Source organism: Perna viridis, chromosome 3 (genome assembly GCF_037379345.1).
Source record: "Perna viridis isolate PV_CMFRI_1.1 ecotype Kerala chromosome 3, ASM3737934v1, whole genome shotgun sequence".
Taxonomy (NCBI): domain Eukaryota; kingdom Metazoa; phylum Mollusca; class Bivalvia; order Mytilida; family Mytilidae; genus Perna; species Perna viridis.
Window position 1 is genome coordinate 5,530,591 of NC_142447.1, and position 27,305 is coordinate 5,557,895.

At 32.7% G+C, this 27,305-nt stretch overlaps 1 protein-coding gene and 1 long non-coding RNA gene across 2 annotated transcripts; one reads left to right on the forward strand and one right to left on the reverse strand.

Annotated features, from left to right (window-relative positions):
* Positions 1-963: 963 nt before the first annotated feature.
* Positions 964-5,274, reverse strand: LOC148620777 (uncharacterized). Its single transcript, XM_088574578.1, has 3 exons — positions 4,590-5,274; positions 2,900-2,977; positions 964-2,157 (listed from the first exon to the last, which is right to left on the reverse strand). The coding sequence occupies exons 1-3, from the start codon at positions 4,743-4,745 to the stop codon at positions 1,801-1,803; spliced, it is 591 nt and encodes a 196-aa protein (XP_088430704.1). The 5' UTR covers positions 4,746-5,274; the 3' UTR covers positions 964-1,800.
* Positions 4,225-23,101, forward strand: LOC148620778 (uncharacterized). The gene is made up of 4 exons (XR_015920952.1): positions 4,225-4,488; positions 13,738-13,807; positions 15,038-17,707; positions 22,680-23,101. It is a non-coding gene; the product is annotated as an uncharacterized LOC148620778 (long non-coding RNA).
* The last annotated feature ends 4,204 nt before the right edge of the window (positions 23,102-27,305 follow it).

Here is a 27,305-nt window from a genome sequence, read left to right on the forward strand (position 1 = left end):
CATGGGTAACAGTTGAGAAAATAACGTCCGTTGCTCATTGGTCAAGTCGCTGGTATGGCTAAAATACGCACAAGGCATGGGATGGCGGCTCTTAAATAAGGTACAACTGAACAATAGAAAAAGAAAATAAGAAAGAAACGTTATAATCTACTTCAAGTAGAAAGTAAATGACCAAAAATGTACATACAACTAAAATGTATATAAAAAAGATCGTAATAGGTTTGCCATTAAAAATACCAATAGTATCGTTTAAAAAAAAATTCATAAAGTTCTAAGAGACAGCCAGATTTTTTAGAAAAGCTAATATGAGGAAGGTGAATCCTTAAAAACTTTCCTTTCATAATTTTTGTCAGCCCTGTTTTTGTTTACTTCCAAAATGGTAAAAGTTGTTATGATATATACGGTTTTTATTGTCCTTATGAACTATCCTCTTGTCATGGTCTTAAATATGTATTGACCATCAATATCTTGGAAAAAAGCTAAAACTCGATTTGTAATTTAATCATCGAAGCAAAGTAATGTTTCCTAGACTGGTGGGGTTTTCAATTACATTTACCAAGTTTACGAGGGTGATGCTGCCATGATGCTATTTTAAGCACGCGGTTTTACATGTACAAACCAGATATTCGTGTTTTTTATCTGGCCATAAGTATACAGAGCCCAGTTGATAATACAACTACTAAATTACTTGTTAGATTATTTCAGTCTGTCCTACCGTTTCCGCTATAATACAACTGTAGCCTCAATCGGAACTAATCGGCCATTTCCGCTCCACACAAAATATTATTGGGCGCAGATTTTTTTTCTGAAGTACTGAGAAAGGCTGTATAGCTCCAATTACAGAGGCCTGGTATCCTCGCTCCTGACTAATCGTCAATAAACGATTAGCTGGGACTAGACGCCACGCGGCAGGCTGTTTCCGTTATTGTGTAACACTAAAAAGACATCGGAAGCAGAAATTTGAGTTAATTTGCCAGAAATGTAGCGATACAGGGACCAAAGTAGTCCCATCCGTGGCGCTAAACTTAGCAGTTAATACCCTTAGAGTTTTGAACCTTATTGTTATTGTTTAAACGCTTTTATTGCTCCTAAATCGTGAAAAAGGGGGGTGTCGGAACCCGTCGAACACCCTGGCTACGGGCATATTATAAAGTTACACTTCCCAACGATCCCATGGTTCTCGAAATTTGAAAACTGAACTTTTTTTGGAAAGATGATATACGTAAGTCAGCTGCCACCGGAGTTCGATGTAATTCTCAATTTCTTTGTAAATTTTACAAGTAAACTATCTAAAAACTCATTTGAAATCAATTTATTAAAATAATACATAAAAACCATATAACCAAGATGTAAAGTATGTGTATAAAAATATAAAATAAAAATAAAATCACAAGTAACAACAAAAAATTAATGTAAGAAAAAAATGAACAACAGATGTTTTAAGCATTCCAAGAATCGGGTAAAAGTTAAAACAGCTGCAGAATTTGTACAATATAAATGTATAATAAAATGCCTGCGATAATTGTGTAGGCTGGCTTATAAATATAATATTATACACTTATCATTTCTTCAACGTAACAAGCACATATACTATAAGGTTACTAACACACATACCACACGAGCGGATCCAGAGATGATTACAATTGTGAAAGGGTCATAAATGGAGACCAGAAAAAAGGGAAAGGTATCGGCTATTATTTGCTCCTTTTTGGCCCCCCCGCCTGGATCCACCACTGCATATCGTACGAACGGAAACGTAACAACGCCATGAACAATAATAATGTAAGTCTATCTTTAGTACTATAGTGTGATCCCTTTCAGTTGACTTACATAAATTTTAAGTCGATTAAGAAGTAATTCAGACTGTGCATGGTAGTCAGCCATTTTTTTAACATTCCACACATCTCGGCACAACTGATTTGCGCATACATCTAATATAGTAGCACGGCACATAATAGATTCTAATTTCTGTTTGATTTTTCTAATATCCTCTGCAAAATTTACTTTAAATACTCTTTTAACTTGTCCAACCTCCATAAGTTCCATCGAAGTTAATTTTATGTAAAATGTTCTAAGATCGGATGCAATTTTCTTTGTAATTAACTGACCAGTCTTCTTCTGTGCATGTTTTTTCTTCTTATCCGCTCGCTTCTTTTTCTGTAGACAATTAAAAAATCATGGTTCATTGATAGTGCAGAATGTACACAAAAAGTCAAATTTCGTACCATTTTAGACAACATCCTTTCATTACACCTTACATGTAATGGTAAAGAATGAACACTGGTCTGGAGCTGGCATGTCAGTTAACTGCTAAAAGTCCTTAGTTTGTATATTTGTGTAATTTATATTCAGTTTTTTATTTCCGTTGTAACAAAGGACTCAGACCTTTTTATACTGATTTTACGTGTGCTTATTGTGATATATTTTTTCCACAGTGGCCAGATTTTGAAGGGGTGTGATCACGTCAAGGTACATGTACTTCACATGTAACCACGACACATTTTTTGCGCCTGTCCAAGGTCAGGAATTTCTCGCCTCTGTGTGTCTTTCGTGTACACCTTTAGTTTATTTTTATGTTACTTGAGTATAATGGGGCAACTCTTTCGCAGTACCTGTGTAAAATGATGTTTTGGGGCCGGCTGCAGCCTGCCCTGTGGTTTTAGGGTTTCCTAGTCGTTCATTGAAAACCAATGGGTGGCCTTTGGCTGACATTTTCGTTCTGGTGGGATTATTGTCTCTTTGACATATACACCATACCTATTCCCGTTATGTATCGTTGAAAGACGGATGGAGACGTAAGAAAATGAGAATATATTTCGATTGCAATTGTAACACACACACATTCTCTCTCTCTAACACACACATACAATACTATGATTTTATTACAAAGTCAACTCACCGAAAAGACTGGATATTTCAGTTTCTTTATTTGTTTTCTTGTGAGGCCGATTTTTACCACCTTCCTACTGTTATTAACCTGTAATGTAAAAATCTAAGCTGATCTCAGATTATTTAGATAGAAATTCCATGCAGTGAAAGAGTTCGTTCAACAATTGGGCACTGAACATGAAAATGGTAAAATACACCATGAGCATAAAGATTTATAATAAATTACCGAAGTGATATGCAAACTGTAGGTAATTCAAATACGACATGCTTCAAAACATTTTAGACCACAGCCATGGTAAACAAGTCTTAAACACATGACCAACATTTTGTGCAACACACAGGCTGCGTCTATTAAAAAATATGAAGAAAAAACTAGTCATATTAGAATCGAAATAAATCACGCTCGGGGTAAAACAATACGACAAAAATGGCCAGCCCGTGGAAAAACGATGATAAAATGTAGAGTCCGTGCATTATACCGAACACAAAATCAAGGCGAAAACCGGAAAGTTGGAAACAACTGCAATGTTCATAAATAGGTCAAAGCATCACAATAGAGAAATGCGTATGATTTACACGCATATGGTATACATAAAACAGCTTTGACGTTTCAGAATGGGCAAACAGTGTTCATGCCTTTTTGATAATTTTGACACCTATTTTATAAGAGGTAATAAAAGCTAGCAGAGTAATATATACTTTAAAATCGGCTGTATAAATCGGTTATAGTTTACACGAAAGAATTAGCTAAAATTTCGGAAACGGGCGACTTGGCTTTACTCGATGTAATGTAAAATCAATACTTAATCAACGACAAATGATGGAAGTATTTCATTTTCAAGGCGACGAGGTAAAACGCACTTACATGTAATCAAAGACTGAAAAAATAAATATTGATTATTTGAAATTATGGAAATAAATGACTTGTATATTTTCTGTTTAGTTCACATTCTTTCGATTTGAAATTCCGAACAATCTTTTAGGTGTTCTGCACATCCCAGGGGCGTATCCACACACTTTGAAAAGGAGGGGTGCCAGCAGAGGTACCTCAGATAAAGGACGTTATTTGGCAATTTTACGAACGAAAATGACAAATTTTTCAACAAAAAGGAGGGATGCCAACCACCTGCACCCTCCCCTAGACCCGCGACTGTGCGCCTTAACCTTGTGCTTAACCAACTATATAATGATTTAATTTCAGACATTGAGCAGAATTCGAGAAAAAGCAATGGAGCATTTAAAAAAGTTACAAAATATTTCCTGTATCAGTTTCCTTTGTTAAACGTCCTAAATTTTCATTACATCTGAAAAGATTAAATGTGTAAGAATACTGTTTCCAAGTGTTATTTTTACAGTGGAATATTTAAAAACATGCAACATGGATGAGAAATAATTGAGTTCATATCAAAGCGCAATAGCTACAACCGGAAGTTAAATTTGATATTAAAAATTGACAGGTGTGAGAAAAAAAGAGACTTCAACTGTGAAACAAGTAGAAATTCCTGAACAAGACGCATAGCCTGGGACAACAGACTAAGATAAAATATACGTGCGTAACAAATCACTTTAAAAACCGTGGTGAACTCCGTTGCAATTGAGGTAAGCACTTCCGGCTTGTTACAGTGGGACCGAGACTATATGCTAAATATACATTTAATATATAGACCCATATTTTCAAAAGAAACTTGATATTTACTTACATATTTGTTTAGTAAATTTTCAATTCTATTACTGATATCTATTATTTCAGTTTGCGATGTGACTTGGACAGAGTTACTTCCCTTGTAGTTTTTACATGTTATCTGTTTGAGCAGATTTTGTCTAGTTTTCTTTGGAAATCTTTTACAATCACACATTAAAGCTACTACAAAAAACGAACACCATGTGCATATAGCGAGTATAAACCCTGTAAAAGAAATGAATTATCATGTAGATATTCTTCATAAAAAAGTCGAAAAGTATACCCGTAAAAATAAATTTTAAATTTAATATTTTTGAATAGACGAACTAATTGAACATGCAGTCAAAACGTTAATGCTTTGTCTATCCTCGCTCTAGATCGAAATTAAATTAAAACTGAGAAATTAAGTTCACAAAACAATATTTCTACTTCATAGATTAACTTAGCTGTGAATTGCATATAAATTGCAGAAACTGCAGATTGTTGCTTGCATGAACATGACTTGTGATTACATCTTACTGTGCGACTGGTTCTGAAATCAATGTTTGCAACATTTCTGATGCGCTGACTTCGTGTTCAATGAATAAAGGACCAGTTGTATATATACATGCAGGTGTTTAGGGGTTCTTGATGGAAGTTCACTCTTGCCACAAAAAGGGGGGTTGCTTGCACTTCTAGGAACCCCGATAAAAGTTTTTGACCAAAAAAAAAAATATACTAACAATTCATTTTCTAAAGCATTCCAATGTTAAACGGCAATCCACCAGCACTTAAGAAAACATCAACAATGCAAGTATTCTGCATGAATAATTAAAAATCATGATTTGTTTTCGTGCAAATGCATGTATAATGTATGTCCCATGCCTAAATGGAACTTTTTTCAATATGTAAAGCTACCTACTAGTAACATGCATTTCAATGCTTGTTGTTAATGAGACAGACAAGTCAAATTTGTATTCATTTTTGAGATATTGGCCTTTTTATAAAGATTTTTTTATATGAAATCCCATTTCTGTGGGATTTCAGCTGAAGCATAATTATAGTCATCGTAAATTCCATTTTCATATGTAATTAAGTCAATGTCCGGTAAAAGATGAATACACTTGATTAACTTGAATTTTGAATATAGATGAAACAATTCCGGAACTTTAAATAATGAGAAAAAATACAATCTCACGTACTGTCATATACAACTTATAACATGAATGAAGGGGGTGGGGGTTTTGCAAAAAGAACAATATTGTTACACAGCACTCTTTCCACGAAATAAGTCATTGGTTTAAACTTAGCATTACCAAATAATAGTTAAATACCTATTTACAAATGAACCGTTCAATCGTAACTGTTTTTAAATTATCGATTGTCACACCACAGAGTAAAAGAAAATATGTCCTTTAAACAGAGATAAATAATCCTCTGTGTGTGTATGTGTGTTTATGTTTCAGGCATTGATGTTAACGACGGTTACTTCTTTTGTCACTGGTCCAAAGCATGTAACCTATAAGTATACTTGAGAGCCCCCCAAAAAAACAAAACAAAACAAAACAAAAACAAAAACAAACAAACAAAAAAAAAACCCAAAAAAACAAACAAATAAAAAAAAGACAAAAACAAAAACAAAAACAAAAAGAAGCAGCATTGGTGTTACATGATTACATAACGTATTATATAAATGTGAAAATTACAATAATTATACTGAATCAAATGCAAGAAACTCGTGGTTTCTTATTTACGAAACAAAGGTATTTCATTGTAACCACCGTCATTTTCTTTTCCTGTGTGTTATGATCAAATAATTGATCCGAAAATTAAAAATAAAATGTTTCTGACATCAATAACATTACATTAAATGAAATTGAAGCAATTTCAAATTTCATTGCAAGAAAATATTTTGACCAAACTATACGACAAACGCGATGACTTTTCATTCCATATTGTAAACTTTCCTTTCATCTGAGGCAACAACCCTTCAGCACCTGCTTATGGAGTTTTCATATCACAACTCATACGTTATGCTAGAGCTTGCCGTAACTACACAAGACTTTTGGTATCTCGCTATAGACCTCTTACAACTAATTCTAACTTCTGGAACAGGGTTATGTTGCTACAAGATAGAAGTCTTCACAAAAAGAAGTTTTATGCTCGTCATCATCAACTCGTGGATCGTTTCGGTGTATCCATCTGCACCATGAAAATTAATTTGTTTAACGTGTCATAGATTTGCTTTCATCTTTCGTCTACCCTAGACCAAACTTTTTATTAGCAACTCGGCGGGTGTTTCTAGGAAAGCAGAGGAAGCTACCGATGCACCAATTTTTAGTGTTGTCCGAGTTGCTTAATTACTTTTGTTACTTTGAATGTATTAATTTTGTCATGTCATGCTTTTTGTTGTGTGTGTCTGTTTTCTAAGTCAGGTCTTCGTCCCTAATAATTTACATTATTTTGATTTCCGCCAGAATCTTGGTTCCCGCGATTACTCTTTCAAAGAAGGCATTTTTTCTCTACTTTCTGTGTGCTTGTATCCCTTGAACAAAAAAAATGTAGTTTACCAAAGGGAAAAAAAGTAGACAAAACAGGTAACCATACTAATTAGGACCATTTGTGGAACTAATAGGCTATACAAGTATCGACAATACTTGAATACCAGTATCGGTAATACTCGAAAATACTAGGAATAATATGTAAGTTAGTTGATAAAAAGACCCCATATTGCACAATTCTGCTTGAAATGTCCCAAGTTTATCATTTTCGTACAAGTATGCAGTGTTATATGTATGCGGTTTAGTTGAGTTGCTATTAAAAAATGGTTTATTACCTTGTACCCTGTTTTTGAAAAGGTTTAAGTACATTATAGAATTTTTTAATATAAATGTTACGAAAAATATCACCGGAACTAGAAAGTTCAAAAGGAACTGACTAGAAAATGTTATCGAGAAATGAAAGATACCATTTCAATCCATCTTTAGTTACCACATGATTATGCCGATAAAATGTAAATTTCCTGCTAAGATCAGATGAAATATTAGTACAGAAAACAGTCCGCACATTGCTCTACACGCATAAAATTATAAAGGCTGTCATTGGTAATATTTTTTTTCAGTGTCCAGATTTTAAAAGGGGGAAGGGTTGTGATCAAGCCAAAGTACTTAAACCCCATCACATTTGTCTGCACCTGTCACAAGTCAGGAATTTCTGGCATCTGTTTGTCTTATTTCGTGTCCATATTTAGTTTATTTTTATGTTAATTGCGTATATTGGGGCAACTCTTCCGCTGTACCTGTGTTTAATGAAATATTGGGGCCAGCTGCAGCCAGCCCTGTTTATGAGGGTTTCCTCGTCGTTCATTGAATGCCAATGGGTGACCTCAGTGAGGTTGTTGTCTCTATGATACCATATCGCTTCTCGCTATATAAATTATATAAATTTGAACGATCTGATTTGTCTAGTCCACGATAAATGTTTCCGTCAAAATGAAATGCAACATTTTGTAGACTCTTTAATTCTTAATTTTTTTTAAAATTTTACAAATGTAGCTTTGAAAATATTGTAAATGAAGGATCTTGCTAGACCGAACTCATTTTCAGTAATAAATGTACGTCCACTGGAAAGAATTGCCCACAGATAGTATTTTTTTATTTTGTTTTTTTTTTTCATCAATGTCATGTACGCATCAAAGTAGCTTAGATTGATTTCATTCTGTGTCAAATGAAAGCTTGATAGGCTTTGGTGAAATTGAATATGATACAAACATATCACTGACTTCATGTGTTATGTCCCTTACCCTAGGTCTACCTCCTTAAATCGATTTCGATTAGTAATACAATGATAATTATGAAAGTTGATTCTTGATATATGCATGACAGAAATATTGAAACTTTTAAGCGCGGATATAAATTAAAACAGCCCATTTTTGTTCAATGTCTTAAGAAATAATCTCAAACTTTCAAATGCATTTGAAGGTCTAAATATATCCTATTTTGGACCTTTTATGTTTATCTTCATGTACATTTATCATACTTTTTTTTCATCTTGATAATTTTGAACGATAAGATTGTCATAAAAAAGATAAAACGCTTTCGCAGATCGGTAACCAAATACTATATATGACTGTAACGTATTGATTGGGTATAAGCTCTAAGTTAGTTTGCTGGGGTTTTATACAAATTCCATTGTCGGGTTAATGACAAAGTATATATTTAAAAAAATGGAAAACAAAAGACCAAAAGTGAGGAATAATGTTATCTTTTTTGCGGGGAGGGGATGGCTAAATCAATCAGAAATTATTTTTACTTTATCCTCCTCATAACATGTATCTTCAGGTTTCTTATGGTTCCACTTAAAAGAATAGAATGTTGTCTCCAATATACCTAAATACTGAAATCATTTATGAAATTGGGCCAATGTTAAAATGCGTCATTAATATGAAACATTAATATCGTTTGTTTAAACGAAGTATTGTTTATTAAAATGTTGAAAATGAGCAATAACCCTTTCGATACGAAATGAACTGAAATAATATATGTATATTTATTAGTACATGTGTATGATATTTTTGAAGGACTATTTGAGTTGAACTACTGGACTGTATATAATTATTGCTACTCCGAATACATGTAATATCTTGAATTAAATTACGTAACGCGGGCAACATTGTTATATGCAAAATCTACATATTTTTTCTGCCATTGTCCAATGTATAAAGTATTTAAAGTATTCATTGTTTACAATCTACATTTCTACGTTTTTATAGAATTTTCCGACAAAACAGCAATAAACTCTATACAGGTCAAATTTGCCATTCTGGAAAAGGAATAAAGAATGATGTAGCAGGATTTTTTTTTCGCTGATCATGGTGAATGATTTTACACCACGAAACCGATTATCACGCAGTGTTTTCCATTATTATAATCCAAATTTCGAAAAGCCTGTCTGCAGCGTTTAGAAAAGTTTTGAGCCTTGTGTATCATAGATATCGTATCTACTTTTTCTGCTTTGTTTACTCATGACTACCACTACACACAAAGTTATGTTTTTCTTCACCGAAACTAAACCTAATGCTCGACGTCAAATATGAATATTCAGCATTGAAATTAATGTATTATGTGTAGTGAATTATGTTTCTAAAAGTAATATGCAATTGATTTTTTTATTATGATTATTACTATACCAAGATGAATTTAATGAGAACATTATTTCAATTTACAGATTGACTGTTGTAGTTACCAATAATAGAATGTTGTTTTAATAATTACCTTCAATAATTACCCTTGCTTCGTTGGTGGAAAAGACAGACACACCAATCACACCAAACAAACACGAAATGGGTGATGTTTTGTTTCGTTCAATGAGACTGACATAGGTTTGAGTTAACTGACCATGTTTTGTTAGGTTCCAAATGCCAATGTTCTTAAGTTTTGAGGGAACTTTTAAAGTGCTAAGGCACCGACCATTTTATCCTTTGGTGGGGTGGGGGTTGGGGGGGGGGCGAAATTGGGTGCGTGTCTGGGATTTGAAATTGGATAAGGTTTATTTTCTATTTATATTTCTTCAGCGACCAAAATCAATATTTTAACTTTTTGAAAATCTGCCTTTATTAGGTAATGGAGAACATCATATTGAATCATATTTTGTTTCATTGGCTGAAAAATATTCTTCCACAATTTGGAACTTTTACTTTTTTCTAAAAAAAAAATCACACGCCTCTCCTCGCTTATAAAACCGTCGGATGTCCTTGGACTACTATAAAATTATGATAAAAATTCACACATTCATTCATTCATTCATTCGTTCGTTCATTGCCGCTTATCCTATCTCAGTTCCAGGACCATGCTTACAGTTTTTAGTGGAGTCCAGGTTACTCATTTGCTATTGTTTCTTTGTACGTGGAATTTTGGTTATTTCATGTTCTTTGCTGTGTGTCTGTTGTCCATATCTAGTCTTTATCCTTGGAATATATCCTTTTGATTTCCGCTCGATTCTTGGTTTCCTTTATTACTCATTCATTTATTCATTCATTCATTTGTTTATTTCTTTTTTTTAATAATAAAATTGATATGGTGAATATGTCAAAGATACAACAACCAACCGGGATGAAAAATTTCAGCTCAAGGCCATCCACGGGTCTTCAATTATTGACCAGGAAACCCCCACACCACAGAACAGGCTGCAGCTGTCCCAAAACATCATTCAATAGTACAGCGAAAGAGATGCCATTATAGACTCCAGTAGCATAAAAGTGAAAACTGAACACGACATGCAGATGAAAAGAATTCCTCACTTAGCACAAGCGCAATCGCGGCAGGGTTAAATTACTTTGGTGTGATCACAGCCCTCACCTTTTTTTAATTCTGGCCGTTTGGGAAAAAAACATAACACATCTAAAAACACTTAAAAGTCAGTTCAAAAGGTGTGAGTCCCTTGTGAAAACGGAAGTAAAGAAACTGATTATAATAACAACAAACATAGGACTACTAGCAGTAACTGACATACCAGTTGTAGATCAGTTTAAACCTACAAAAAAATATGCCATTTTCCTATGCAATATGAATCCCTATTCATTCCATGCGGAGTTGAGAACCATGGTATATCATAAATTCATACAATAAAGACGCATCCCACCTGAAGCTGAAAAATGCTTTTGAATATACTTTGTTAGTTTCTATGTAAAGATCATGTGAGCGAATCAATGTTTTTTTTCCAAAAGTTGCTATTTTCAACGGTTTAAAATACTTGATTATTCATTCATTCGTTAATAATCACACGAAGGAAAATGAAATACAGATAAAACAACATTAAAGTACACAGTACAATTATTAATTATAATTTAATTGTCCATCAAAATTGAAAATTATGACGTCACTATAAATGATAAACGGAAATTTGCGATCATTCAAAAATTCAATTATTAGATTTAAAACATTAAAATTGGCCATATCGTCTGAATTTAAACAGGCGCATTGTTCTCTGTTTGACAAGAGCTTCAAATGGGATTTTTTTTTTCATATCATGATAAAATAGGTTATACTTAAACTACCTGAACGTACCGCATTAAATAACGAAACATAAAACATTCTTCGACACTTGAGATGAAAAATCACCTACGATCAAAATAAAATTACCTCTCAGTCTAAGAATCAGACAAAGTATGTATAAGATGTAGCACAAAAAGAAAAATGCGCAGCGATTGTTTTGAATTATATAAATATTAATAACCTCATAACTTCCAAAAATATCCATCAAAGTGTTTGTAAAGTTTACCTTTTCAAAATATTGATAGGTCAAATTTAGTTGAAAATGGCGGGAAAATTTTCCCCCACTTTTTCCCATATAAGCAATAATAAAATATCTATGTCACAGATGCTTCAGGATAAATCTAAAAATAGATTTTCACTTGTCTCCTAGATGTATTAAATAAATTCGAAGACAAAAAAAGTCCAAATTGAGAAAAATTATTGCGCTACCTAATGCCTGATTCTTACACATAATGTTACTTAAATCGTTTGAGGTACTTGATATTGTTAAATTACAAATACTTCGGAATTTTTTCCGGCATTAAAGTGTCCTACAACGGTGTCATGTAATGTAAAAATTTTATAATATACGTTTTTATCTTCATATACTAATACAAGGCTTTGCTGTAATTTGTGAACGTGTATTTTTGAGTCATCTGCATTGTGAAGCTGGGGACTCCCCATACATTCTGTATTGATTTCCGGGGCACAATAGGGATAAATTATAATTAAACAAATGACAACCGAAATAATTCAATCGTTTTTTCATTGATTTCAGGACGCATTGTATTGAAAAACACATTTAATATTGGACATTTATAAAGAACATTGATAATTGATCTTGATTGATATAGTAAACATGTACCAGAGAAAAATGTGTTTCGTTAAGAGAAAATTAACTAGTTTGAACCTATTCTCATTGTCATGATTGAAATTTAGAAAACAGATTATTATTTTAAAACGAGTGTTTATACGTCTTTTTGTTACCGATAATGGTTTCCTAGTCCATTTTTCACGTTTAAAGTTAATTTTTGGACATGTACGCAAATTCAGATATGACATAAAACATTTATGATGACGTCACCTGGTCCATGCTCCCAACTTGGTTCGAATTGCTCGTTTACTTTTGTTACTTTGTATGTATTATTTTGGTTATGTTATGTTCTTTGTTGTGTGTGTCTGTTTTCCATGTCTGGTCTTTGTCCCTAGATTATATACTTTTAATTTCCGCTAGAAACGTGGTTCCCTTAAATTACTCTTATCTTCCTCAGCGGTGAGAAGGTCAGATAGAAAAGAAAATCAGCATGTTGATTTATTTTGTGATCTGTTTTGATTAACGATTTATTATTTTGATTTTTGTTAAACAATATTTCACTTAACTTCAACACATGATGATATATTGCTATCAAAGCTTGTATTAGTAATGAATGTGAAATTAAAGTATTTCCATATTATTTATTGGAATGAGTCTAAAACTTTTTCAGCTTTTGAAGTACGATTCATCATCGAAAAACCGTTTAATTGAATACAATAATATATTTCCGGTGTGGGTTTTGACATTTGTAAACGATTGTACATTATCATACAAGAACAGACTATATTATGTATTGTCAACAATGTGGAACTGCCTAAGGACCACACTAATATGTTTCATCACAGTTTTTTTTTAATGTTTTTGAATATTTTGTAACATGGTTGTTTCAGCTTTAATTGGGGAGTTACAACTGTAAGAAGCAGAGTTCAGAATCCTCTAATCTTTCTAGAGCAGATGAGTTCCCCCATGGTTTTATTAAGGGTCGTGCAATTCGATTTATTTTGTGTACTTTATAATATTTTTTGTGTTTCCAGTGTCGTCTGAGTTCCCTGGTTTACATTTAGGTTTTACTTGAGCAGATACGTTGAATGCGAGAAAAGGATCGAGAGAAGACTTGCTTGAACTTTTATTTTTTTCATTGCTTTCTTACCAATTAAATCGTTTGACAGTGCAATGGAAACGGATCTTTTTTTTTAATCAAGAAAGAAAACTGCATGGCAATGGTGAACTTAAAACGGAAAGAAAAAGGAGTCATAATCTTTTAAAACCTGTTTCTATACCTGTAATTATTTGCTTTGGGTATTGCGTACTTTTTATCCAAAGGAGTTTATTTTATTTTTCAGAATTTGTTTTTGATAATACACGAACGATGTCGTATCATGTTTTACTACTATCAATTATTGTGTAATGCAAGTAAGTTAGTTTTTGTTCTGTTGTCGGTAAGAGATATCTAAATATTGTCCCCTGTTATCCCGAAAAAACTAGGATTTTGAAGTTTCAAATTAAGTGAAAAGAAAAAAAAATCATACCTCATACTTTGTACAATGTATAATTAGAACAAAAAACAACATATTACGATATTGTTTGTCGGTATCGTTATCAATTGCTTAAAATTATTTCAACCCTTGAAACCACTGAAAACATATACATCAGGCACACATTTTTGCGAAAATACATAATATATTGTTGTACAAGTACTTGTCAGTGCAGAGCTTGCTTCTTTAATAATGTACTTCATTTCAGCAACGGTGTTTCGTTTTTCGTTTTTCCCGAAGTGCAGAGATAAATTAAAAAAAAACATTCACGACAAATATTTTTAAAACTTTAACCACCCAAACTGATACCATCGGAAGTGTTCACACAACCAATCAGCAAAAAATTACAATTCGGGTTTCATTTTGTTTACAGTTTTACATCTAAATTTTGTATTTCGTATTGAATGGATGACATTTTAGAATAATAACAAAACAACAAAATGTACACAGGTTTATTTCATATCAAACTATCTTTTTATACTGCAAACGATTACAATCGATATGTTACAAAGATTTAGGTAAAATATATCTAATTTTTATGTTTTTTAATGTATTTTATGATAATGTTAGATAACTATGGCGATGTAGGCTCTCTTTTAAATTTGTTAACACAAACAACGATCGTGTATGGTATTCTACAAGAGAAGGTATACTCGATTGGCATCTTCTTTGTAGAGTTATATCAAAACTGTCAGAATCATGACACAAAATGCACATTCCAAACTGCATATAACTTTTAAGTCGCCGTAATTTCCCATCGAAAGTGTTTAAGAAAATATCTTTCAAAAGAATTTCTCGTGATTCCATGAATGAAATTCTGATGTATAGGTCTTGTAAAGTCAATAAAAAGTCATGTGATTCACTTTTGTTCTGTCCCTATAACAATAAATTCAAAATTAGAAAAGAAACTTTGAGCAATTCTTACTAATTTCATACCCTCACCACCCATTTGAAAGCATGCACCTTATGACGTCATAATTGATTTGGATCGAAATCTTAAATAGAAGGTACACAAAAGGAATATGTAATACAACAAAACTCTCATTACATTCTATTCAGTGACGTAGAAGGATTAATGGGTGATAGATGGGTACTTTCTGCTTTACAGAATGAAGGAAGTACGGACGGAAGAATGGACACCTTTATCACTATACGGGGGTATAATAGTAACATATTTATTGTGTTGTAATAATTGGTTCAGTTTTGTCCAATGAAACAGAAGTCCACAGTAAGTGCACGATTATAGAACAATATTGATGTACATGTAATTAATAATTTATTAGATGTTGCGTCTGCTCTTATTATAGTATTATTCTTTCTATTTCCAGAATTTATCAAAACGTTAAATCGGACCATTCACTCACAAAATAAATAAAAATTTCGAATGTCAAGTTTGTGAGTGAATGGTGAATGAAACAGTGCTAGCCCTAGTAATTCCAATCCAAAACTATTCGGATTGTATTTATCGTTTTTTTTTTCTTGTATGACTCTCATTTAGTGAAATTTACACCCGAAATTAATTGACAGTGCCAATTGCGGCATTCACGGACAACGTGAGATGGTGGTCATTTTTTATATTTGAAGTAAATACGGGCTGCTGATAAACATATTCTTTCAAAATTGTTGCTTTGTAAAAACGATCCAAAACGTGAATGGAATAAAGCAGATAATATCATTAATCTGCAACATGAGAACCGATTTGTTCAACGTGCCATAGTTTTCCTCTTTTCCCTCTTTCGTCTACCATGGACTTGACTTTTTATGAACAACTCGGCGGGTGTTTCTAGAAAAGCAGAGGACGCTTACCCAACCGGTGCACTTGGTCCATGCTCCCAGTCCGAGTTCCTCATTTAGTTTTGTTGATTTGTATGTATTATGTTGGTTATTTTATTTTGTGTTTTTCTCTTTTCCATGTCTGGTCATTGTCCCTGGATTACATTCTTTTAATTTCCGCTAGAATCATGGTTCCTTGATTACTCTTTAAGCATTAAATGCCTATATCTTTTGCCGAAGTGATAAAATACATGTTGTTTACGATATGTACATATAATTTATACTTGTAAACACTGTAATCGCCGAGGTTGTGAAAGGTGAACAACCAATCATTATGCACGGAATGGGGTATGAATTATTATCTAATAAATCTTATACAGAAAGTTCAAGCACATGCTCTTGTCATCTGCTCCTATAGTGTGTATACGTTTCATGATTTCAGTCCGTAAGTAGTGTCAATTTATATTTCATTGTGACTTTACTTGTCAACTTGGATAGTATTGGCTGAGTTTGTTTAAAAACAATTAATTTTAAAGCATTACTCTCTAAACAATTTATGTGCATACCTGTACGTAAACATCATCATTAACTCTTGTGTAACTGATAGGAACTATTGGTCGAGATATCTAAAATGGCAACCAGTTTGATGTTTAGTTATACTTTGACGTGTGGGTCCATGAAGAAATGGGAATTTCGGGAGGAAAATGAAAAATATCGCATTTGTTTTATGTGTATCAAAACCTGCCTGACTCTTACATATACACTTTCTTAAATCATAATACACAAACAATAATCCAAATTAAACTTGTAACAAAAACCAACTAAAAACGACGACAAAGTCAGGACAAAAAGTAACAGTTAATAATAATAATAATAATAATTATAATAAAAATAAACAAATAACAAATAACAAAATGCCAAATACCTGAATTTCACAAAACGAAAGTTATTTGAGAAAATCGTGAGCTTTTGAAAAGAACGAGCAATACATTCTTCACGGCAATACGTATATATTGCTAACAGCAATGTGTACTTTCATTTTTCCAAATTGTATTGAAGTTAGATTTGATTTTTCATTATTTGACTACCTACGGGTAAATCAGTTTATTCCAGATCTTATTTCTATATTCAATGACAACCGGAAGTTGGCACAAGAGAATGTAATATTAATATAGGGTTATTGCATTTATACTAGTGAATACTGTCCCGAGCATATTGCATGATATTATGAGTGAAATATTATAAGGGGTGATATTCAACAATGGAAATGCAACAATTATTTACTATATAGTAAAAACTTTTTTTAGACATCCTTATGGGCTGGTATAGATACAATACATTTGTTTTCAAGTGAAGTACCATAGTGTGAAAGAATCAGGTAATGGATGGTACGTCATTTTTCTCAATTTGGTCTTTAATGCTTCAACTGCATTATTAATACATCTAGAAGATAACCGGAAAAGATGGCTGTTTAAATTTATTCTAAAACATCTATGACCAAGATATTTTTGAACTGCTTATATAGGGAAAAAGCGCTAGAAAATTTTTCCATCATTTTGCCACAGTCAACTAAATTTTCTTGCTCTCTATAGTGTATTTCAGCCGAATTTGATCTATCAATATCATAACAGGACTGAATAAACACTTTGATAGCTGTTTATGGAGCTTATTAGGTATAAATTCTTTGTTAATGCCATAAACTCTCTGCATTTTATTCCTTCATGTGCCAAAATTTATACACATTTTGCCTGATTCTTTCACTGAATGATACTTGATATATTCTAACTTCCGAATGTTTGTTTACATACGTATTGTCTGTGCAGTTGTTTTGTCAGTTGAATCATAAGTGTTCTCATCATTCTCCAGTAAAAGGTTCTGTTAAAACTTCTAATCATAGGCTGTCTTCCGCGTGTGTGACATGGGTTCCTAAGAATTGCCTCTACTGACGGATGAATGCATTGGTCTTGAGAAGACAACGTATCGAAAACAGTCATGATCACAAATAGTAAGACGTAATCTATGGAACGACAAAAAAAAAAAGAAAAAAAAAAACGCGTTTAGAAAAAAAAAAAAAAAAAAAAAAACGATTTGAACTTGAAGGGTTAAAAATCAATTTCGTGTGAACTGTTTTTGCGCTTATCTGTCCACTTCGAAGGAAATTTAATTAGTACAGTGGATAGCACTTAATGTGGAAAGATTGTATATAAATTCAGGTTTGAAGTAAATCAATAGGATTCAATCGATACATATTCTATAAGATTGTTACAAGAATTTGCAAGAGTTATCTACCCTGTAATCTTTATCTTATATTTGGTGGTATATATAGTGGAATAAATCTATTAATGTGATGTTTTTTTTCTAAACTTGTTTCGTCTAAAAATGAGTTTCTGGTTCCACTTTTTAGTAGAAAATTGATAAGACAAAATCATTTGACATAAACCTAACGACGATGTATAATAACATTGTTTTCAGGTAGATCATATCGAAAGATAAAACCAAACTTCTCTAATTCAATATATATTTGTCATGCTGTATGAGACCTCCGAAACTGACTTCCTTTTTATAGTAAATATTACATATACTGATGCAACATGGTGATATACCGAAAATACTAAGGCGAAAGCTTTTTGGGTCTTTTTATAATGCCTCGTGCAGGTCCGGGTGTTAAAAGAATAGGCCTGCAGCAGCGCTAAGCTTGTCGTAAAAGGCGACTAAATAGTGCTCAGAATCCTAGCCGGGGGGCTAGGGCGCTCTGCCCACAGAGCAACTGGGATGTGTGCCCCAGGTGGTGGAATGGGGTACCCCTGGCGTGTTACATGCTGGGGTTGTCAGGCTATAATACAGAAAACCTGACCGCAAACCATACTGGTGCACCGTGTTGGGAAAGATGCCACGTTTCTCGCACGTTAAAGAACCCTACTGTTGTATTCTCCCGGAGTAGGAACCATAGGGCTCCGCCACAGGAGGCTAAATTGCCCGACCCTACCCACCTCTCCCCTTTTCCAGTAGCAATCAAAATTTGTCGACCCCACTATCCTTGTGTCCCATCCCTTTCTTCATTTCATCATCATTTCATGTTCATTTTATCATCCATTTCATGTTCATCGTCTGAAAATAGCTGAAATATTGCTGCTCGGACGTTAAACCCCAACAAACAAACAAACTTTTCATAATTACACGTATAACCAGAGTCACGTTCACGCTTAAGAAAAAAATCAAAATTATTATATTTCAGATAGATTTTATTATTTATCGTTTTAAAACAAAAAAATCAGGTGATGTTATGATTTATGATGATGGTACATGATAACCGAAAGTTGATATCTTCGACTGATATGACAAGCTCACACAATGTTATAAAACACAATAAATTGCATAAATGTTAAATAAGAGATATGGGGTTATTATGAAATAATTTAATTTTTATTTGTAACAAGCTCTCTGATTGAGCAAACGAGATTATTTGGTTTAACCTGTAATATGACTTCATTAATGTCGATTGATCCGCAATCCTCGATTCAAATAATCCTAAACAAAAACCTGTTCTGATTAAGAATCAATTGTGAATATTTCGACCGTATCCTTTAGAAATTGAATTAGTAGGAATGTCTATAACTTTGTAACAGGTTTTACATGATTTAGGCCAGTTAAACTTTTAAATTGCCAGAAAGAAGATAATTTCATACAACTTGTTCAGAAATTAGAAACAATCCTAAACTAACTTAATAAAACTAAAGACGAATTGAATTATACAGGTTATTATTAAATATTTATCAGAATCTGGATAAGTATGCATGAAAGGTAGATCTGGAAAACAACACTTCCGGTGACACAATTGTTCGTATGGCTTTATTCATATTACATAATTCGCTAGATCGCCCGCAAATAATACTCTCAACTATATGGCTTCGAAGTCTCGTGACGTGACCCTGTGATTTTGCGACAATGGTGTTTTTTTCTAGAGTGAAGAATACTCTTGCATACGAAGGTACGAACATGGCGCTTAACTTCATCCTAACAATAATAAATTTCGTAATATAACAATATGATAAAAGTTCTAATGCATCGTATTGATGTATCCGGAAGTAACAAAATAAATTCAAATCGTTCATCGGTTTTAAATGTTTTCAACAGTAGACATTCCTGATAAAAATAATTGGAAACGGACTTACGAGCCCTATTTACGGGTATGAATAGACATCATGTTTACAATATATCTTCTTAGTTTCAGTTCATGTAATGAACTTTGATATTAGTTTCACAAAGCTATAACCTTTACGCAATGTTTGACCTATTAATGTATATATTATGTTTTAACATGCAAGAAACGCGAAATTTATACAAAAATGAGGTAATTGAATATCAGTAATGTTTACACCTTATAGGTTGATTTGTACCTTATAATTTTCACAAGAAAATACAACAATTTGTTATATTAAATAAAACATCTCAGTCGCATAATCCTAAGTTGTGATTTGAATTTAGTGTTTGGAATTTGGATGAAAATTTTAGAGTAATTATTGTAACATTAATCCTTAATTATTAGATATTTTATATAAAAAAAATTGGAATGAGAAAATATTAACGTTATCTTTCTCACCTAACTTATGGCATTTGAGAGACTCAAAGATTTTTTTTAAATTTAGAAAAAAATGTCTAGAAAGTAATATAATTATTATCATGTGAGTAACGGGGTGGGTTCTTCATTACAAAACAGATTGAAAATAAATTATTAATACTTTCTAATGATAGAGTTTTTTTTTCAGTTTTTGTGTTTTCTATATTTTATATTTCTCCTTACAAAAATATAAACTTACAAATACGATTCATTTTACTTGAATGTTGTATGATAGTGTGGAAGAGATCCTTATAATTTATATTTTAGGACCAAATTTTCCAATTAATCTGTTATTTATGGAAAGAATTTTGTTCTGAAACAGACAGTTTCCGACTCCGGCTCATAGAGTATGTTTCGAATGTTACACGCAATCTTGGTATGAGATGATGGGCGTGAACTTTTGTGTTAATATTTGATATGCGGTTAAAAATGAATGGATTTTGACTATGTTAAGATAATATTTCTGACCTTTGAAAATATGTTGAAAAATATACCATCGAGCTGTAAATTTAAGGAATCATAGCATCTTCCTTCATTTCTGGAAATTCAGACAATATTGGTATTCTCTGTGACGTTCAAATATTATTCTACTGATAGAACTGGAGCAGCTACATGAGTGGTCGACGATCTGAAGGCGACGAAGAACACGTTTTGAAATACTTTCTGTATTAAATAAGGAGAGCAAACACACAAAATAATGAACATTAAATAACCAAAATAATACATACAAAAGTAAATAAGCAATTCGGATTCAACTACAAATGGGAGCATGGACCAGGTGTTCCGGTGCTTTTCTAGAAACACCGGTCGAGTTGCTCATAGTTAAGTACAGGTAGACGAAAGAGGAAAGGCAAACTTTGACCCGTTGAACAAATCAGTTTTCTTTTTAAAAAGTCCCACTAAACAGTCATGTATCATATGTCATTTTAAAAAAATCCCTCCCAAAAATGTAAACGAAAAATGTATTGAAATTTATAATGACGCAAGATTCAAGGTATTCTCTTGTGCAATATATTTGCTAACATGTAAATCATCATCACAAAGAAATCAAATGTGTTCAAGTCTTGAATTTAAATAATTTAAATGTTGATAGAAAAATTAATCAATTCGGAAGGCTCCAAGTATTGAAAGAGTAATCAAGGGAACCAAGGTTATAGCGGTAATCAAAAGATTGTAATCCAGGGACAAAGACCAGACATGGAAAACCGACATACACAACAAAGAACGTAAAGTAACTAAAATCATACATACAAAGTAACAAAAGTAAATGAGCAACTCGGACTCAACTAAAAACTGGGAGCATGGACCAGGTGCAACGGAAGGGTAAGTGTCCTCTGATTTCTAGAAACACCCGGCGAGTTGCTCATAAAAAGTCAAGTCCGGGGTAGACAAACGAGGAAAGGAAAACTATGACCCGTTGAATAAATCAGTTTTCATGGTGCTGATGGATACACCATAACGATCCACGAGTTCATGATGACGACCATAAAACTTCTGTAGTGATGACTTCAATCTTGTAGCAACATGACCCTGTTCCAGAAGCCTATTTGTTAGAGTTCTAGCGCGATACAAAAAGTCTGCGTAGTTTCGGCAAGCTCTGGCATAACGTATGAGTTGTGATATGAACACTCCATACGCAGGAGCCGAAGGGATGTTGCCACAGATGAAAGGAAAGTTGACAATTCTGAATGAAAAGTCATCATTTTTGTCGTAAAGTTTGGTCAATAGTTTTCCTTTACCATCGATTTCTAAGTGTAGGTAAAGATATGAGGCTGACTTCACAGTGTCTGTAGTATCCTTTATCTCAAGTTCTTTGGGTAGATGCGATGTATCAAATCCCCGAAATTAGGATTGTTTAAAGATAATACATCATCTATATAGCGGAAACTGAGATTGAGGGATCTAGCCAAACGGTATTCTTTCTTTCTGATCAGATCAGCTATAAAGTCAGCCTCATAAGAGTGAAGGAATAGGTCAGCAACCTGAAACACCTGAAAAATAAATAGACTGCCGGAAAATAGAGCTATATGTGTTGCTGAAGCATTTTCTGCAACAGTGGTCTAGTGATGTATATATTGTCACGGAAAGCGTAGAATACGTAAATTGAAAAAAATGATTGCGTTTATCATTGGTTTGCAATTAGCCGGAAGTGCTATTTTAATTCTCGCGGCTCTGAGAAATACCCCGAACGAATAATCTTTAAAATTTCTTTATACGAGTTTAAATAAATGCAATATCCATTTGAAAATAATAAAACAACACAATATTTTCAGAATTTACAATCGTATTTGCAAAGCCTAATTTGAGTACATTTGTACATTATAATTTGTCTTACTAATTAAATCAATAATTATTGCAGAGTTAAAGATGCCATTGTATTTGTTGTACTGTAACAGTTGTACAACTCGTCTCATCAAAGAACTCCGGAAGCTACATAGATGGCGTCGATAAATACTGTACTTTTTTAGCCACCAGCTTAAATAGAAAAACCAGGTCAAACTAAAATAGGAATTTAAGTTTGGAATTAAGTCCATCCGGTTTTGAAACGGTGAATTTATCTGAAAAATGGTTCATAGTAAGGACAGTGAATAATACATGAAACAATTCGAAACATTTAAATGTAACGTTCATGATCTATTTTCAACTATTTTTTTTAAAATAATATATATATATATAAAATGTCAGGTTCAAATGGTTTAATACCCTGCCATGTGTTTATACGAAAAATTATATTTACTATGAGAAATCTGTAACATAAAATATGATAACAATAATAAAAAATACTGGCCTTATAGGGTTATAGTTATGCTATCATTCACGGTATCTTTAAATTTCATACATTATAAGATAGATATCACCATGAAATACTGTTTATACAATGTTTCAAACCTGAAAAAGCGTCGAAATCTTCTACGCTTCGGCTAAGTACGACTAAAGTTTGCAATGCAACATCTTCACTGAGTTTACAATGCTTCGAAAAGAAAAATGATGTCCTTTATCATATTTCTTTCAAAATATTTTGCATCTTGTATCATGGTTCTCATATTATTGTCAGCTTAATTGAGGTTGATAACAAAATAACAGAACTTAAAACGACAAATGGGGGGAAGGGGGACTTACTGAATAGTTAGGACACGAATTTGCAAAGTCAAGAATAATACAATAACACGGACAAAGCCATCTTGTTCCTGATTTTGTACAGGAATTCCAAAATATAATGATGAGTTGAACTAGATTTTAGTTTAGACAAACAAATATCCTGCTTTTAAAATGCAGGTATGTGCTGTGTCAAATCGAAATTGGAAGTACAGTTTCAGATAGAAGAAACATATTATATAACTACCATGCTATTGTGACCCCTATATACATGTTTATGCTTTTGTATATCAATAATGTTGTTTAATAACACTTTAAATGTAGTTTAGAACATTGCAAAATGTGACGTATAACAGGGCGTACACAAGTAAGTCAATATTTTATGCTGTTGTATCGAATACAGTACACAAAAATCTATATACGCCAAACAATGAAAAGAATGAATATGGTGTGGGTGTAAGCGACCTATTTACAGACAATTAGATTGAAAGTATTTAAAATATTAGAAGTATTTTCAATGTATGAATGCAGTTGTTAATACGTAGATATCCGGATATGTATATATAATGGGTGTCGTGTTTATATTTTTTTAATCTTAAGAAAGTAGTCAACTTTTAAACATGAATCATCTTTCTAGTGGATTTATCATTGTGAAATAACACATTGTTTGCATTTTACAGAAAATTTTATAGTCTGTTCTATGTAATGGTTTTTTGCATCGTTTGCAGAATAAACTTTTTGTTCTTTGAATGTTTGTAGTAATTAGTCCTTTGATTTTCCACAGACTGCTTATTTACGAAAATAAGTTTGCTGCATATCTTATTAAAAACTGAACTATGTTATTTTAGTATAATAATTTTGATGCGTATAAGCTTGTTGCAGAATTTGTTCGGTTTATTGTAAAAGACCAGTTAGAGCTTACCAACATATATGACGGAGATGTTTTATGTCATATATGTACATGTATAAGTTCTGTTTTTAACTAGCCCTCAAGTATTTACAATAATGACTGAAAGATAAAAAAAAAACAAGTTTTTTTTTTGGGAAAACAGTATAAAAGAGAAGGTTTGTGATTTTTAACTATTAGACAGAGTGACTCTTAATCTATTGATCTCGTTAATTGTCAACTATCTATTTTGACACCTTTGAACTAATTATGACGGCCGTTTATATAGTACAGACTAGACTACAATTGTTTTACAAGATACCCCCTTTACTTCAGGTTTAAAGGAATCAAATTTTGGGATGAAATCAAATATCAAATTAACGAATATGAAATACTTCGCCTAGCGATCAATCCAACATCTTTATCTTTAGGTCTACTGCTTTCTCCCCTGAAAATTTATCTACAAAACGTAGAAAATCAACAAATGAGACCGATGAAGAAGAAATTCCTAGATACCGTTTCGGTGCTGTCCTATTCATTACCAAAAATCTTACTGACACCGAAAACTTTGATCTGCTAACACATGTATACATGAACTAACGCGATGTTTCATTTACATTTCCTTCTTCCAAGTTCGGTGATCGCAACAGATCGTTTCAGTAGAGCTGGTTTAGTCATTACTCTGGACTCTGTTATTTAGAACAAGTTACTTCAGTCAAGCCCTGTATTAAAGATGCAAGGAAAGATGTCGAAAGCTTCCATAATAGATGTTTTTCAAAAGAGATAACATGCCATCAGACACATCAAAGGGTTATTTCAGGATGTCTATAACGATCCCTTTACTTGATCATCTGTTTTCACAAATTAATACAAGATTTTCGAGTCTACAATAACGCGCGGTTGCTGGCTTGAAATTAGTACCGTGTAAAATAACTGGTGAAATAACTGTAATGGAACTAGAATTCTTCAAAGAGGATGTACAGCCTGATGTTGCATTGGAGTTCGAGTTGCAGCAATGGTAAAAAACCTTCCTATATACAGGAAGCCTTGGTCTGTTGTGACAAGGTCTTTTATTCAAATATCAAAATCATATTACAGATTTCGGCAACATTTCCGATTACAAGTTGTGAGTGTAAACAACGAAGTATTAGCACATTACGTCTCTTTAAATTATATTTGAGAGACACGATGAGTTAACACAGACTTTCCGCTCTTGCACTGATGAATATCCACTCCGACATTGAGATTTAGCCCTCAGACATTGTGGGTATCTTCGCAAGAAAACAAACTTGGAAGATGCTGCTACCGAGTTACTTTGGTGAAGATATGTAACTTTCGTGAAACTTATCAATAATGTTTGTTGATCTGTATTAAACCATAATTTTTTTTTAAATTTGTGGGTATTTATGGGTGTTTGGTAATCATTTTTGTCCATTTTTTTATGCAAAGTTGCGACACCTGGCAATGCTACCCTTAGATCCGCCCCTGTCGCTATACGAATTTCGATATATGCGAGTGTAAGTCACTGCAGTATCCATTTCACAATAATTAAACAACACAATAGTTTCAGAATTTACAATTGTATTTGGAAAGCCCAATTTCATTATTTTATATATTATAGTTTGTCTTACTAATTTAATCAATGATTATTAAAGAGTTTTAAATGCAGTTGTTTTTGTTTTACAACTCATCTGATTAAAGCACTCCGGGAGCTACATAGACAGCGTTGATAAATACTATGCTTTTAACCACCAGCTAAAATAAAAAAAAAACAGGTCAAACACATCTGTAAATGTTTTAAAAAGACATATTTTCACTTACCCATGAAAAATATAGATAATAATGAACAAAATATATAGGAAGGAGATAAAACTGACATATGAAAATACATTTTTGAATCTAGGTTAACTTGTATTTTCTCATTGATCCAGTGTTATACCCGGTTTGTGTTTTGAAAAAATGAGTATATGACGCTTTTGCGCATTTTATTGGAAAGTTTTAATTGAATAGTTTTGGATATAAATTAAAGCGTTTAAATCAAACAGGCGCGACAGAAATCATGTATATGCATTCATGTCAAAATATTTTGTGGTTTCCTTTTATTATTCACAGAAATTTTAGTTTGGAATTATGTCTATGTTCTCATATTTTTGTCAGTTTATTTGAGGCAAAATAACTCAATTACCGAACTCAAAATAGGATGGAGGGCATTAGGGGCCTGACCCTCCTGCTCCTAGGATTGGTCTTTGCAAATCGTCAAGAAAAAGGCAGCCAATTAAACCGGACACCTGAAAACGAAACAAAATTTTGAAGGAAATGCTCAAATTTGAATGCATTGAAACAAAGAATAATATATCGACACGGTCAAAAAATAAATGTTTGTCTTACGTCATCCCTAAGGTAAAAATTACAGGAACGGTGATATGACGTATAACAGGCCTTGCACAAGTAAGTCAATATTATGTGCTAGTGTACCGAATACGATACACGAAAAGCATATCTGCCGAACAGTGATATGAATGAATATGGCGTGGGTGTAACCGACTTATTAACAGCCAATTTAATCTCTAGCGATTTAATTTATTTAAAGTATTTTCAATGAATGAAAAAATACTATTGCAGTATTTAATACATAAGTCTTTCCAGATATCCGGATATGTACATGTATGTATATATAATGGATATCATGTTTATACTTTTTTTTAATCTTAAGAAAATGGTCACCTCTTTCAAAACATGATTCGCATTTTGAGTGCATTTATCATTGTGAAATAACACGTTTTTTGCATTTTACGGAACTTTTATAGTCTGTTCTATGTAGTGGTTTTAATAGGCAGAATAAACTTTTTGTTCTATGAATATATTTGCTGATTAAAGACTTAACTATGTTATTTTAGTATTATTAACTTAGCATAAGCTTGTTGAAGATTGTGATTGTGTTTTTGTAAAAGACCAGTTGGAGCTAAACCAAATGGTGCGAGTATTACTATCCTTTTTGTTAAA

What these genes read in the sequence shown, in the direction of transcription:
- LOC148620777 (XM_088574578.1), bottom strand. Translation starts at nt 4,745, where the DNA reads ATGTGTGATTGTAAAAGATTTCCAAAGAAAACTAGACAAAATCTGCTC. An exon ending in AAAATTTACTAAACAAATAT is followed by an intron (nt 2,978 to 4,589) that starts GTAAGTAAATAT and finishes TTTACATTACAG; the next exon opens with GTTAATAACAGTAGGAAGGT. An exon ending in TGAAATATCCAGTCTTTTCG is followed by an intron (nt 2,158 to 2,899) that starts GTGAGTTGACTT and finishes AATTGTCTACAG; the next exon opens with AAAAAGAAGCGAGCGGATAA.